Raw genomic sequence first — 17025 nt, forward strand, 5'->3', positions numbered from 1 at the left:
AAACACTTACTACTGTGCACAGTCAATCAGTTGATATTCGTTTGACCTCTCGAAGCATGCCTTCACACCTTCATCATCCCAGAGCTTTTTTGCATGTTCAAAGAATTCCTGGAAATTGGAAATATGACAAATAAGAGAACATTTCTCAATCTTTTGAATCCCCAGCCTAGATTTTTTGCTCCTTTGCCCAACCTTTCTGCTTTGAAATTTTGTGGAATGAGAAATTACACCTTTAAAGAAGAAAAGAAAAAAAAAACAAATACATTTATTAGCAAAAATATAGTAAAATATACTCTACATATGGTTGCTGGCAGTTTCCAGTACATGCTATGTAATCAAAACTGTCTTCAAAATTCAGAGTAGTCCATATGTAAAACTTACTGTAAGTACGAAAGTTACCTAGAAGCACGCTCACTTATTTTTTAACTGAATTTATGTTTCTGTCATGGAAAGAGCATGAAAGTGATACAAAAAGCTGCTCAGCTTATAATTACTAGCTTCTCAGAGAAAGACCAGTCTGTAACTTTAAAAAGATTGTGCAACTTTTCCTGAAAAACACAACTCTCCGCTGTTCAGTATTTTCTCATGCAACATAATTTAATTGCAAGAATTTCAGAGCCTTTGCTCAACACCGCTTCCTCCGAGCAGCCGCCTGGCACAACACGCTTTTCCTAGCTATCCCAAGCAACCCAGCCCAGAACTATGTGCCGGCCAGCTTATTTCAGAATTACTTGAAAGAGGAATCACAGCCCTCCTGAGTGATGGGGAGGCTGTAGCTCAGCTGTACGAAGCCTGCAGGCGCACAACCGTGGGTCGGGCTCTGCCCGACAGCTCCGGCCGTAGGGCCATATGCACTCCAGCTCTTCTAAAGCTGGGAGTCTGTTTTATGCTAAATTGTTGCTGGAAAGCCAAACCATAACTGAGTTTTTCCAACCAGATCTTTCTCAAATTGAACAAAGAACGGTTAGACAAATGAAAGAATCTGCAATTTCCGTAATTGTATGGCTGAGTCTTTCTTCTTCCAAACTGAATTGTTAAAGGTACGTGTCAACTTAAACACAGAAGTTGTCTGCAACCTCTTAACACCTTAACACAGCTACTAAATCACCAAAGACCTCTGGTCAGTCACAAATTTGCTGAACTTAACAAAATACTTCACTTTTCCACAGTTCTATTAGCTATGTGTAAAACGGGTGCAGCACCACTACTAACTTCATAACCCCGCTGGTAAATATCTTAAATTTCTCAAATTGTCTGTTTGCCAGTCCCTCGTGCCCACCTTGTTAGGATTAAAAACTCTCAAAAAAAACCCCCACAAAGTTCCTAGCAAAATATCTTGGCAGCACAGTAACTTTACTTTTCCTCTGCAAGGGTATCCTATCTTGAATCCCACCTCTGTGGTGTACCATGAGAGGTAACGCTGTGCTCCTCAGGAACCTCTCGTGAGCTGCTGGCGTTCTCAGGCACAGCACAAGAAGCTCGTACTGAAAAGTTTTAGTTAAGCTTTGAACATAGTTAGGGAGGTCCTGATTAACCAAGGACATTTATTTTTTTTTCTTTCTTTCCCCCAATTATATACAGAGAGAAAAACATGTTCTTTCAGAAGTTTTTGAGCTTTAGAGGAAAGGAGATGCTAAAGCAGGCATGAGAAATCTTCACCAGAAAGTCTTGGAAGAAAAGAGGAATCACCACTGGAGACTGGCAGATGCTTATACTGCCCTTGGAATTATTTCTTCATCGTGATGAGGACATGTTTATTTTGTCTTTGTTATTTTAACAACTTATGTAATGATTGTTTAAAACACTGCAGATCCACCTTTTGAAGTTAGGCCGTGGCTATTATAAACTCTCTGTTCCTGCAGCAGAAAGAAAGCAAAAACAAGCTCAAGAAAGGACAAGTTATCAAACTAAATAAATAGGACACAATGGACAAATGTAAAAGAGAAAGCTGCTGCAAGAAAAAGAAAAAGAACTGGCAAAACAAGTGGAGCAAAGTCAAAATGATAAACATCAGAAAATGTGGAACACATTTCTAATTTGAAGCTTCTGCTGGGTTGATATTTAGCTCATTAACTGAACGCATTTGTTTGCTGGCACCTTCGTCTAAACAAAGGCACTGCCTTTCCACTGGAAAGAAAGTGCTCTGGGTAAGCAGCAGGGTCCCAGGGCAAGAGGACTCAGCCGTCCCTCCCGCTCGGATGGGTGCGTGTGTGGCAGAGCACAACCTCAGCGCTCCCTCCCGGAGGGGTTTCCTTGCTGCCGACCCCGGGGACCAAGCATGGTGCTGCCTTCCCCTCCTCGCCAGGCACCAGCACCACCGGTGGTGGGCGTTCCCATACCCGAGGGGAACTGCTCGTGCATCTAAAAAATGGCTCCATTCAGCCCTACAGGATGGGGGTGGGAAGAGGTCAGGGATGCTAGCATGAAAGCTTCCTTTCCTACAGGGTGGTATTAATTGAGAGATGGCTGCAGTCGTAAATAAGTACATAAATAAACAAATGAAATTCAATAGCTACAGCAGTTTCTGACTTCACTTCTGTTTTTACATCCTTTATACAAGCTTTATTTACTCTTAAAAACCCTTCTGGAAAAGAGGCAATCTTCTGGTGAAAATAACACAGCTTCTAAGCCCCTACAAATATGCTGTAAATACACGGCTTCCATATAATATGCTTCAAATATTGCCACCTGACCATTATATCTCAAAGCAGTCTATTTAAAACGACTTCCAGACTTTTAGTCCAAAGCAAATCCTATAAAACAGAGCAAATATACTTACCTCATTAAAATGTACCGATCTACTGCAGAGGAGTACGCTTGCCTGCAAATTGCCTCCCACACAGCTACCCAATCCTTCTTTCCCAGGTGACTAAAGCTTTCCAGAAAAATCCTGCTTCATTTCAAGACACCAAGTACCATGATCCAACTTTTCACACTCGTTTTTAACCCTTTTCTCTAAGTTCTTCAGCTCTTTTTTCCTCCTCAGCTGCTGAAGGCTCCCACTGCACACGCAAGCGGTCAGGATGATGCTGATGCATGCCAAGAATTTATCTGCCCTGCCTGGACCCAACCTGCTCTCTGTCCCAGGACAACATCCACTCAGAGCAGCGGCCACATTTGGCAACGCCTGTCCTGGGTCACTCAAAGGACGGAGCCACCAGATTCGTTCCAGCTGATAAAAGAAGACGGGCTAAAGCTTTTTGATTAGCATTTCTGGGGAACAACACACAAAATATTACCTTCGGTTAGTACAAAACAAATAAGACTTTACAAGTAAATTGTGACCATAGCATCTTAGATTATGAGATGTCCAAACTAAGATATTCTTAAGGGTGCTGCCTTCTACAAAATGGCTATTTAGAAGTTTCTAGAAGTCAAGAGTCAGGTCCTTTAAGAAACCTCAGCTGGAACATAAGAAAACGGCGACATGGAAAATCACTAGGGACATCTGATGCACTCGGTTTGCAAACACATGCGGCTGACCTCTATCAGATCAAAGTCACCAAGATCTACCAAAAATACTTAGCACACCAAAGAGAACCAGGAATAACGTACTATGCCTGAAAGCAGAAAAACACCTACATCGTGACATGTCTATGAAAACAAAAGAAAACAAAAAGAGAGTTGTTCCATCTGAACTTTTCCTTAGAGACAGAGACATACAAATATTTGCACCTATTAATATACATATAAAATAAACCCATACATATATATATTTGATACAGTATTCTAATTAGAGCATTAGAGAAGCAAATGATGATGCTTAGAGTATCATGAACTACAGGACTCATTAATTACAGGTACTTTTTTACTTTATGCACTTTAATTTACACCAGTCACCTACAAATTTACAGCAATCATCAGGCCATACAAACACCTAAATTTTGATGTGATCAGAATGAAGATGTGATACACAATACCTCAAATATTAACTAATAAAAAATTATCTGGAAAATTTCCACCCTTTCCCAGACTCCAAAAAACTCACCCCCACATTTCTGAGCTTCTTTTTCACTTGCATATCATTTTTGCTATACATAAACATTCACACATCATCTGAAAATCATGAAGTGACGTAAACAGGTTATGATTCCTTTTTTTTTTTTCAAAATAAAGTAAGTTTAAGAAACACCCTGAGCTGATGTCACTGACAGAAACAGGATCATATTTTTACTACATTTTAAAAAGGTGTTGAAGAAGTATTTCTGCTTACCCAGTTCTGAGGACACTTTTAGATTGAAAAAAAATTGGGGGAATATCTTCCTATACAAAACATTCTAAGAAACCAATACAGATAACAAATGCAGATGCACTACAGCTAAGTCTCAAAGCACTATTTTTCAACTTTGTCCTACCAGAAGTTACAGTATGTTCTTGAGATTTATTTTCCTTATTTTGGAAGTAAACTTATTTAGTGGTAGGTTACCTTAGAAACATCCTCCTTATAACTCCTACAAAAAATTTTCAAGTAGATAAAAAATTGAATTGTTTCACTTTTCAGCTGCCTAAATCAGGAATAAATATTAGTGAAGATTAAACAATGACATATCTTCATGAACAATTCTTTACGTATTTTGAGAACAGAACTTTTCATCTAATTGCTTTACAAACCACATAAGTTCAGGCAAGGTCAGTAATACAATTTTTATTCTATTAAGATTCCTTCCTGTCTTACTTCCAGATGGAGCATAGATTTAATAGCTATCCTGATGTCACCCTTCAGTCTCCCAGAAACTGGGATGTGGAAGACTCCACTATATTTTCCACTCCACATATTTCTTCTGTTAATATCTTGTAAACCTGGAAACATCTGGTGAGATCAACAGGAAATAAGATCGATTTCCCTCGAACCAAAACCCATGCTCTTATTTTCCTAAGCTTCAGGTCTAAGACGCAAGGTAATTTCTCATCTAAAATATAGATTAAACCTGTCTGATCAGCGTGACAACAAGTGCAACCGAAGTAGCAAACATTACAGGTTTTCATAGTTCAGCCACTGCGGGTGTGAAATGAAGCTGCCACTTCGGTTCTTAATTCCAGTTACTACTTCCCTTTTTCAGGTGCTTAACTACAGAAAACCCAACCCAGGTGACTCATTACCAGTTCCCATCCCAACCTCCCCCAGACACGAGCAGCACAAGGTGACTCCTGCTGCCCGTCCCTACCAAACGGGGCCTACCCCGGCTGGTGCCGCTCAAGGTGTGGGGCAGGAGGCGTGCTGGCCGTCACGGTCCCTGCGCTGTTCTGGTCCCCTGACGCTGCCCCTCCGACCCACCAGCTGTGGGAAGGGTTTGGGGAATGGAGTGACAACCAATGGACAACCACATTCCTTATTTTGGATGTGAAAGGTGATACCATAGGGATGACGCCCTATGGAGTCAAATTAAGGTCGCTTAGGCAAGCTACAGTTGGGTTTGCTACGTGTGAAGCACTTGGCTCTGCAGTCCAAACCAAATCTTTCCAACCATCCTTGTCTATGTATCTGAGGTCAGAATGGAACCCGTCCCTTCAGCACTAAGCAGGCAGCAGGATGCTGTGCTGTAACAGGGAGGACGGGCTTCAAGGTGGTGTGGGAGAGATGACTAGCCCAGCACTCTCTCCATTTCCCCAAGAGTTGTGAGGAAGCCCTTTTCCATGCTGAGCCTCTGGGAAGACGATGGGAACCCCGTCCCTGGGGAGGGAAAGCTCAGTCGAGCTCCATAATGCTTCATGGCTGCTGGGGTTGTCGCAGCAGTCGTCTGCCGCCGCTCCAGTGGCAACAGATGCCATAAATCAGATTAGCGCATTGGTATTAGGTTTGTTTTTTTCAGCGTAAGCCATGTAAAGTATCAGAACAGCAATTTTAAAAAGCTGTATTTCAGCCAAGTGAAACCTACAGAAAGAAAAAGTGACTTTTGCAGCTCCAAAACCCTCTGCAAGCCACTAACCTATATTCTCTTTCTGCAAAATACGCAGGTGAAAACAGTTTTCAGATACTCAGGTTAAGACAAGGGCAATTTAAATTTAAATTCCTGTACCCACTTGTTTCTGTTTGCTCTTTTTTTTTTCCTTGATATTCATTTTCCCATTAATTAAAGCCTTGTGCATTTGGAGTCAAAACTTTCAAAACACTGCTGTTCTGACTGGGTTGTGCTTTAAATTTAACTTTCTCTACGACTTAACTTAAGAATGAAGGGGAAAAAAAAAAGCAGAGGAATTCTCTGTGTTTCTAAACACACATCCTGGCCATTAGAGAGCTAAAAATCTGCTTAAACAACCAAAAGGACTTTTCCCTTTGGAGGCTACTGATACACGTTGGATATTGCTACAGTCTTTCATCATGCTTATCTATATACACATCTCTTAATCTTTGAATAGGACAGTACTCTTAGTAGTTTCTTAATCTCTCGAAGTGTTTATATCACAACTACAGTTATCTTTCTGCAAGATATACATGACATCTCAGCATAATATAATACAACAGCTAAGACTTCCTAGCACGTAGAGAAGAATAAATGTGTATTTTTTAAAGAACATACAGAATATATGTAATAACGGAAACTTGCTGAATGAATAAACTTGAAGGCGTAACAAACGGGGCTTCACATGAACGATGAGAATCAGAAAAGGTACTTTAGGCAGTCAACACCATCTACCCCATGCAAGAAATGAGGCAGACAGTAGGGAGATGAGTTGAAGTCAAATAAACAACTTTTTACTACAATTTTTTTGAATAGTATTTGTTTCCATTGCCTGGGCTCTTCTCTGCTATGGATGCTACAGGACTGTATAGAAAAAAACACACAATAAAAATCTAAAAACTATCAGCATTATCTTATACGTAGAGGAGATGCATAGACAGCCTTAAATTTTAGAGTCCAGCTTTACAACTTGAGTATAACAACCCAGTGTTTAACTGAGGCAGTCGTTAGCTGATGTTATGAGAAACCCCCAATGGATGGTTAATTTGCCCCAGTGCCTCCAATTATAATTAGTTTGCTTGTGCCAAGTGTAGCAACTCATCTTCTATTAAAAATACTCACCACCCTCCAAAATTTACAAGAAGTAATTATAGATGTAGGAATAGAAAATTTTAAATGGACCTAATGCAGAAATTATGGGGCAAGGTACCAGGTAAGAGACCCAAGAGAGAAAGGAGCCTGTTCAGTTACCTCTTCCACAAACAAGCACAGTCCCTTGATAATTAGCTTCTTGTTTATGAGACCAAAGAGTTCCCTATGGCTCAGCCAGTTCCACTTCTCAATCCTTTACGAAACGCTCTGCTTAACAAGGGAACTGTTTTGCTACAGGTATAGAAAATGCAGCTGCTCAAACTCCGAATGCTCATAACAAAGACAGGCAAACAGAGTTACAATTTATAAACAGAAGCAGAAGACATGACTTTAATTTTTCCAACAGCATTGGCATCAAAACCTTCAATAGCATCCAAGCGATAGTGCAAGAAACACTTGAAACCACGTGAGAGTGGTCAACTGGCATGCAAAAACCATGCTTAACGGTGGCGTTCAGATCTTTCTTACGTAGCAGCACTTACAGTAGGTTAATTATACAGAAACCTTTAGGGAAAGTATAACCTCCACCCCTGCAAGGTATTTTCTGTTGTAATTTGTGGGTGTGCAATAATCAATGCAATTCCTTTGAGAGTTAGTGACTCATTCTGATAGGCAAATCAGCAGTTTGGCCTCTAACCCTCCTCCAAAACCTAAGTTTGGATCCATCTAAGAGAGGTAAAAAGTAATACATCCCAATCTGCCTTCTTTCCCTGTTCACTGGAGTTGTTTTGCTTATTTTAGGATGCAGACAACAGCCTTGAAGCATGTTCAGCCTGCACTAAACTGCTGTTCATCAGAACTGAACATAGTAAAAACCTTGTGTTGGTGCACCTTAAGTTCCAAGAAAACAAAATCACTTTATTAACTTCTAGGAGAATCTTATCTAACTTGGAAGTGTAAGGAAAGAATCTGGGGAAATAAACAGCATTTATAAACATATAAAAGCACCATTTTCATGTAGCTACCACATACTGCTGCATCTAGAGAAAATTTATGATTGTGGAGCTACTTGACAGTGTTCAAAAACCAAGAGTGCAACAAAAACAGAACATTTTAAGTCCCTTTCTTGAACTATTTTTGTGACTTGACTTTTAAGCTTTTACCCTACACTACATTTCCAAGAAGTGTGTACAGTTAGGGCATCAGCCTGATTGCCTGAGCAGTTCTATTTCTGCCTTCTAGAAACACGTTCCATCTGCCATGATATTTTATAGAAATCAACAAGTTCACTTTCATAGATCACAGAACTCGTCTACTAAATTTGAGAAATATATTAAAATACTTTTCATACTTAAATGTGTCAAAAGAGATGCTCTCAAACACTAAAAAAGGTCTGAGAATTCTTTAGATCATGCTAGCAAAAACAAAAATAAAATCATAATTTTGTGTTTTCACTACATCAATATTTAGAGGCCAGCACTGTGGGTAAGATAGGCTTTGAGGTTAAAAATGCGTTAGAAGTCAAAGTGCAGTTCCATGTTTTTCCTTCACTACTTATTAAATAATAGCTTTTTTTTTTTCTTTTAAAAAAGCTTTTATCATATTTAAAACAACCACCTCTGAATCAATCTTCTAGCTTCCATTTTAACTGTGTATTTTGACTTTCAAGTCTGCCATCATGAATCCTTGAACCATCTTGCCCACCTGCTATTTTGAGGGGAGTCATCAAGCTCTCTACAAAGGAAGGCAGGACAAATAATTTAAGCAAATTAGTTAGTGTATGTAATGCCTAAAAAAGGTGTTTTGCCAAGGATGAAAAGCTTATACATGGTCTTCTCCTTGAAGTTATTTTCTTCAACACAGAAAACCTTTCAGTACTGACTGAACAGAAAAATCAGAAATATGTTATGACTTTACAAACTTTGTAAGCGGGTAGTTTGTCACTGTGACTGAAACGCTGATTATACAGATTTCTTTGTAGGGCACTAACCTTTCAAACTCAAAAAATTACTGAAAAACATAATACAGGTGTTATATGTACTGGAAGATGTTTGCCTGCTGTTTATTGAAAACCTTAACAGTGTTGCATAAGCCTATAGGTTTGGTTTGTCAAAATTTGAATCTTCACCCCGTAATGTAAGAATAGTGGAGTCCATTCAGAGTAGAGGACAGCAAAGCAACCCAGAGTGGTTTTATTATCGCTTCTCTTTCTGCAATCATTTAGCTTCGAGGCCTGTGTGTAAAACACTGTAATGAACATGACACTTCAGTATCTTGTAAGTCAATAAGTTGTAAGTTTACTTAGTGACCATGAACAAGGAATTCTGCAATTCCTTGATGAAGGGATTATGTCACTACTGCTACAAAACATCTATTATAAATTGGTAAACTTGAGGTTTTTCATACCAGGAAGTATTTTCAGGATTTTTTTTTTTTTGAATACAAGGCAATAATAATAACTTACATTCTCTGACTAACATTTCAGGCTTAGATCTGAATCCTGTATGGTTTTAAATCTTGAGTAGCATTGTATCTGATCATAGTTTCTATTAGCTGCATAGTAAGACAGCTGTCATTTTCATGCCACAATGCACTTCCACAAGAATCAGTACAAAAAATTGAGATCCTCTGGAGGATTATTATTTCAGTGAGCAGAGAAAATCGTGTAGTTAATTCCTGACCGCTGTTTTAAAGATATGAAGCAAAATGTGTGGTTTGTCACCTTTGGAGGTGAGAACCCCAATGAAAGTTATTCCTGGGGTGCTCTCAGCACTTCTTGCAAATCTGTCTCGGTTTTCTTTACTCAGATGTTGGGAAAACCCCCAAGTCAGAACAGTGGATTACGAAGCTGAGGGAGACAGCTCTGCAGTGTCCCCAGGCAGCTTGCCTGCCCTGCCCGCAGGGAACCCCTGCTGGCTCAGTAAATACAGCTTCATAGTGAGGACAACCATCAAGCGAGCTGAAAAAACAGAAGCCTGAAGATTATTACCCTGACAGTTTGAAAACTTTCTACACCTCACAGCTTCAACTGTTTTCCTTAAGCCAGTTTTGAAGGTCATACATCACGGAACTATTTCATCCTCCACTATGGACTTTATTATTTGTAAGTGATTTCCTACCAGACAAGTGGTTTGCAAGGACTGAGAACTCTCATTTCCTTTTATAGATTTGATTCGGAAATAAATGCTGGCAGCATCATGTGACTAGTGAGCACAACTTAAGCAACTCTCATAATTACATCAGAAAGTAATGGAAAACTCAGTCCACCGTTGCTAGATCTATTTAGCCTCCTAGTCTTCCACATAAGTTTTATCTATATTCGTCAACTTCATCTCTCTTTGGCACTTTTCCCTGCCTTCATCCATATGCAAAAGGCTGACTAGTTTCATCAGCTAGTTACTCATTGTGAAATATGTATAACAGCAGGAAAAGGAATTACAAAGCTTTATTAGATATCCCTGACTAAACTAAATTGAGTTTCAGCAATTTTTTTTTTTTTTAAATAACAACCACAAATGTAGGTATCTGAATAAGAGATCCAAATGAAAAAATTTTTCTCTCTTCTATCTGACCTCTGTTGCTTTTAAGAGCTATTTGGGGAAAAGACTATGGCTACAACTGTAGGAACTAGCAATTTAGACTACCTGAAAGCAATATACTTTGGAGCAACCCCATCATTTGAAGGTAAGTACTCACAATTTTCACAGAAGCAGAACTACTGCAACGTAACTTATTAGTCATTAAGACAACGGTTTCTTAGTAAAGCATTGAAAAAATAACACGAATTTGTAAAATTCTGGTCCACATTTTAAATAAATTTTCAAAAATCTCCTGTTGCCAACAGCCATGAATTCTAGTGCTGATGAGCCCCAGAACTCAACCTTTTCAGATTAATTTAGAAGAAATTCAGCTATTTTATATATATTTATTTTTTATAGTATCCCATTATATGTAATATAGAAATAATGTATATATAATAATAAAATTCCTGAGGCATCAAAACCTAAGTAATTTTTATTAGCCCATAAATATTCTTGCAACTCAAAAATAATGTCTTGCTCCACCTCCGAGGAGCCCAGAAGAACAGCAGGAAGTCAACAGAAACTTGTATCTATAGGAATATAAATTTATATCCGCATCCACAGGAATATAGATAACCAAAGAGAACGAACAATTTGTTGATGGGAAATTCTGTTTTAATTTCAGAGCTAGAAGTTATGTGGGTAGAGCTGATTAGGATGCAGAAGTTTATGGGGTACCTGAAAATACTACTTTATATAGCCTAAGCTAGCATCATTCCTTGCTTACCAGTCCTTTGTTTACTACTCACTGCAGGATTATTTCTCACTTCCAATGTAATTTAACATGAAAGCTGCTGATCAATATTGTAAACAGATGATTAGTGTCTTGTGACTGCCAAAGAACTGTTAATGAATCTCACTCAGCACATGATGTTGAAGCAAGGGCATGAAAAAATAATTGAATTGAATGAAATAATAAAAACAGGTAATTCCTTCACTTTAGAAGGCAAATATTACTACAGTTCCTTAAACAGAAAGAAATGATTCACGCTCATCTCAGAAATGGTAGGAAATAAATTTCTTCAGATTAATTAAAATCTGCCACTGCTACCAACTGAAGCATTGCCTACCGAATGAAACACAAAACTTCTCCGTTTGAAGTCGTTGTTGGGTTACTACTCCTGCAGTAACTAGGGTAAAACCACCATTAAGTCCCCATGAAGCCTCACAGCACCTTCTTCCCTGGCTTCCTTCAGGTATTGCTTGTGCCAAAGAGCCCATCAGGGCCACCACAACAGCAACAGCAAGATGGCTAGTTGTACCTGAATGGGCTACATGGTGTAATATCTAGCAGTAAAAATGTGAATTAGCAATATTTAATTGTTTTTTGGATCTGGACAGAAAAGCTCAGGCAGATATGTGCAAACAGACAGGAATGCCTTGAAGCAATTCAGACGAGGGCATTTTTTGCCTTCTGTTACAAAACCCAACAAACTGACTCAAAAACGAAACAGAGAAATAACTTTTTCAGCAGCAATCACTCAAAGTTTCTTGGAAAAATCAATTCTATAATTCATTCTTATTTCCAGGTGAATGACTGAAAGAGAAAATATGGCCAGGACATGAAGGCATACAGGCAATTACTGACTCCCTAAGTATCGTTTGGAAGGATACTAAAAACAGGCGCATCGTTGAGTGCAGCCTTTATACCTGAGAACTGAAGGCAGGAAAATCATCAGTAGTTACTTCTAACGAAAGAAAGAAGTAACACCCAAACTTCGCTTTCTTTTTATGCAACCACAATCCGTTGTTTTTGATCCATAGCCTTTTCCATTTTCCAAGCTGAAATGAATTTCACTAGTTATGCGAAGAGCCTTCTTCATTACTCCTATCATAGATCTTTTCTGCATTTAAACAAGAAAATGTACGTAAACATCAGAAGTAAACGCTCAGTTTGTAAGATGAGGAAATTCAATTAAAACTTAGCTTTCACAATTTGCTTTCTACAAGAACATACTCTGAAGCTGTATTTACACTGCCATTAAAATAGGAACTAAATAATAAAGCCTTTTGCCTATTACCCTTTTGTTAGGATGCTATTTTTCCACACAGGAATCTTTACAAGAAGCGATAATAAAATGTGGATGAAGAGGAGAGAGCTCTTCAGGTCAAAATAATGATCCATCTAATGAAGTTCTGTGATTTTTCTATTCAAAACTAAAGGGCACCTGTATCCCTTATGTCAACTATGTTTTTTATGGCTCAGAAATAATTACAGAAATATAAGTTACATCTTATCACTTTTTAGAAACTGGAAATCTGAGAGAGAATACGCACGCATTTTAATAAATCGGATCTTCAATGCGCTGTGTTTGTAGGATTTATAGTTTCTTAATGTCTACGCTCAGTGCCTAATAGGGAGCCCGGTCTTCAAGAGATGCACGGCTTCACACACAAAACGGCTCTACACCCAGCACGTGTAGGCCTCAGACCAGCAGCACACCTCTCACCTCTGAAGGGTGAGAAGACATTTTGCTTTCGTGCTCCTGAGGATGTACCGCAACGGGACCTTGATGTTAATTTGAACCTTCAGATACTTTTATTATTTAAGTACATAAATCACAAGCAAGGCTCCACCAGCCAGCGATTTCAGTCACAACAGATTACGAAAGGCTTTTCAAGCACTGACGTACTTGTGGTATAGGCTGTATCCTAAATGCTAGTGCTGTGTCAAGGCTAACACAGCGACCAAAAGGAACTACTCAATTCCACCCCAATTTCTTAGTCCTGTAGACTAACATTTTGAAAATAGCCCCTGGACAAGTACCATCACTTGCTGGTCATGAGCAGGTTGGCAGAGTTGTCCCATCAGCATAGCTTCAGCAGACTGCCAGTACCCCCTGCACAATTACTTAGAAGCTAGTTAAATGCTGAGCTCCTAAAAGAACATTTTAATACAACAGAAGTCTTAGACTTCTGTTTATGGTGACTGACACGGACATCTATCAGTACTTTATTTCTGCATTTCTAGTACAGCAATCATACTGCAATCATACTGCCCAAGTTGATCAATGATAGCAGAATCTCCCCCCACCCCCAGCCTCCCAAGATAAAATGTACTTGCACAAGGAAAACCTTAAAATAGCATAAACAAACATAGTTGTCTGTTGTCAATAACTGATCTACAATGGTATCTGTTTATTATTTTCTTGTAAATTACAAGTCATTGTCGACAGTCCCTTAACGTACAATTACAGTCTGGTTCATTACTAGAGTTATTTCTAATGGTACAAGCTAGTAAACTAAAAGATATGTATTATCAAGAGAATACTGAAAATTGGTTTTCCCTTTAGAAGCAAGTCACAAGATAAACATAAAAACATATCTGTTTCTACTCAGGTAAGCTAACTAGCAGGATTCAAGAGCCACTTCAGTTTTTTTTTGGGAAAGCAACAGGCAGCCAGAGTATGAATTTTTTAATTTGCCGCACTTTGGTTATACAAATTATAAAGTCTCTTTCTAAAATACTGTCAAGAGTTTAGACAGCTAACTGAACCGACAATATGGTTCATCAAAAATGCTAAGTGGCTCATGTCAACTGGTTTCAGGTAAGTTGAATTACCTAAACATTTCCAAAAGGAAAATTGCATTAAGTTCCTGACGAAGGTACTATGGAGTATTATTAAATAGATGCAAACTTTGAAATAAAATGTACACCTTTGATATGTAACTCATCAACTATGTTGGCCTAGTTACTACAAAAATAGAGTTTTTATGTGTTACAAACAAAAACAAAAACCAGCAGAGGTGTAAACTGTTATTTTGCTTGGAGGGAGGGAAGAGTTGTTGTATATCATGAAATCTTGCTAGAATACCCCTGACTGGTGCCTGAGGAATTCATGCCTGCTAAATAACTGCAGCGTAAGAGCAAGAACCTTGTGTGAACACAAATATTTGATATGAGTGAGTCTCTGACTGTTTAATTGCATAATTCAAAAAGAAAGCATGATTATGTGCTGGACAAACTCCTTTGGTCAGAATACACATCTATGCTACATGGATCCATCAACAAAGATACACTAGCAAGTACATATCAATTTAACTTAAGAGACAAGTGGAGACACTCCTGGAAGAAATTTGACTGATATCACATTTTCACATATTTTATGCTCCCTGTGACTAGAACAAAATGGTTAGTTGAACTTTTCAGTGAAATGGTGACATCTAACAACCTCCTCCATTAATCCTACAGAATCTTATATTTTAAGTATACAGCAAATTGTCCTTGTTAAATTTTAGTTCTCAAAATTTCTAGATTTGCAACCATAATCTACAATAAGCAAGTTTTAAACCTGTTATTAAATTTAATACATTATCACTAATTTAAATCAAGAAATTCCAATGGCAACTCTGAAAACAATTATAACATCCTTCTATATATGGAAAACTACTTTCTTTTAGTCCAGCATAAATCTGGTACATTCTAAAATGCAGAGTCAAACCTTTGGCTCGGAAACTTTCTGTTTGCAGATTTATAGCTGCATTAGCAACTCCCAAATGTAATTTACTACTATACCACACTGTATTCCCATGCAGCAGCTGTAAAGATATCTACTCATAATGTTCTTAGCAGAATGAAAGATAAAATTTCCAGGAACTAAGTAAGAAAACCTACAGATTATCTAACGTACCTCACAGAAAACAGCTGCTATATCATCATATCATTAGATTACATGTCATAAAATACAGAGGTATTCACATCCATCTTCCAGCTCCCTCGTTAAAACATTAAGTAAACAGATAAAACAAAGCATTTAAATCTGAAAATGTTTCCCTCGTCTTTTGCATACTGGTAGTCATCAAACCTTAATAAATACCTAACCAAAACAAACCACATTTTTAAATTTAGCCCATGTATGATTAACATACCTCTTTGCATATTAGCCTCCAATTGCTCTTCCAGAGCCAGGGTATTTAGTGTCAGCGCTACCATCTCAGAAGTCTTAGAAGAAAAATATGCACTTGATTTGTGGGTGGACTGAATTTTCCTTAAGAAGTTTCAGAAAAACCTGGCACCTCTTGTCTATTCCGGGTCTCCCACACTGTCATGCCCAAGCCGGAAGATGGCAGACAGGCTTTCCCCAGAAGCACATGCCCACTCTACGGGGTAAATACCCACAAGAAGCAACTCGGCCAGAATGTTCACCTCCTTCCCAAGGGCTGCTGCCCTGGGACAGACAATGATCTGCACAGATAACTTTGCAACAGCCTCCATCCTGGTGCAGAAGCCGAGCTGGGGCCAATGTGCCAAGCGAGATGGGGACACAACAGGGATGAGGTGTCCAAGCTTGGGCTAGGAATGACTGTGCCCAAGGGAAACACAGCCTGAAACATAAGGAGGAAGTATGCTTAGACTCGATTTAGAGTTGAAACCTTTAATAGGTTTAGAGATAAATCAAATACAACCATAACTAATGAGACAACTGATCCCATTCTCTTTGGCTTTGCAACAACTCAGACTTGTTAAAATGTATGAAGAAACAATCTTTTTTAATGAAAGTTAAATAACAAGTAATAACAAGTTCTGCACCAATACCTCACAGAAAAAAAAACATTGTTTTCCATATACTTTACAAGGTATAAACTGTAATAACTTGTGTACACTTCCAAAATGAATCGAAAGTACAGGTCTCAAAGTATTTCAGTTGCAATGGAAGCTCTACATTAAATTCTTACGCTAACTTTTCAGATGGTTAAATTTATCTGGGATTATGTACCTTGTTTAAATCACTCATTGAGTCAAGGCAAGCATAAAGTAGAATCCCAATACGTCTTTGCCAGCATATAGCCTAATCCTTTTCTGAAAGAGATACAGTATGCTTTTGCCTTTTCTTCAAGAATGTTATTTTCTGTTTTGGAGGCTTTCGTTTACAAATTATTTCAAAAAATAAGTAGGCTTATTGTTATCTGGATCACCGCAGAAATGACACAAAGAGGGGAAAGCTGGGTATTACTATTGACTTTATTAACTATTCTATCGGTTAACTGAAAATGACTAAATATTCTGTCAATTCTATTGCCCCATCTTATTTCTTCAGTTTCTGATCAGTTTGGACCATGCACTCTATACATTTGCACTCTATACATTGTTAGAATTTATTTATTGTTATTTTTAACACCTATTTTAGTATTTAACAGGAATAACAAAGTAGTAAATAACGTTGCTAAAAGTACAGCATACTACTGTAAATACCTGCTTATAGAGATTATTTGGATTGTATGACTACAGTCTTGATTGTACGAGAACTCTGGACAGAAATTATAGAAGGCCCTTTCAGAGTTTTCAACGTGAGTTGGTTAAGCATACTGCCGGATTTTGTACTGTTTTTCGCAACTCAAGAGTAGTACAAATATGAACTGAGAATATTTCTGCCATACCCCTTGCCACTGACAGACTAATCCTTAAACCCAGCTTACAACCAACCTACCACAAAGCAAAAACGCTCCCCAAA

At 38.3% G+C, this 17025-nt stretch overlaps 1 protein-coding gene across 3 annotated transcripts in view; it reads right to left on the bottom strand.

Moving 5' to 3' along the window:
* Positions 1–17025, bottom strand: part of GNAL (G protein subunit alpha L) — a 193029-nt gene that overhangs the window by 58224 nt on the left and 117780 nt on the right. For all 3 annotated transcript variants that reach the window (XM_080580346.1, XM_080580348.1, XM_080580347.1), the window contains one exon: positions 11–108. In XM_080580346.1, coding sequence (XP_080436472.1) covers positions 11–108 — 98 coding nt within the window. The remainder of the gene's footprint in view (positions 1–10; positions 109–17025) is intronic.

The sequence above is a fragment of the Anser brachyrhynchus genome (assembly GCF_964034855.1).
Source record: "Anser brachyrhynchus genome assembly, chromosome: 2".
NCBI classification, from domain to species: Eukaryota; Metazoa; Chordata; class Aves; order Anseriformes; family Anatidae; genus Anser; species Anser brachyrhynchus.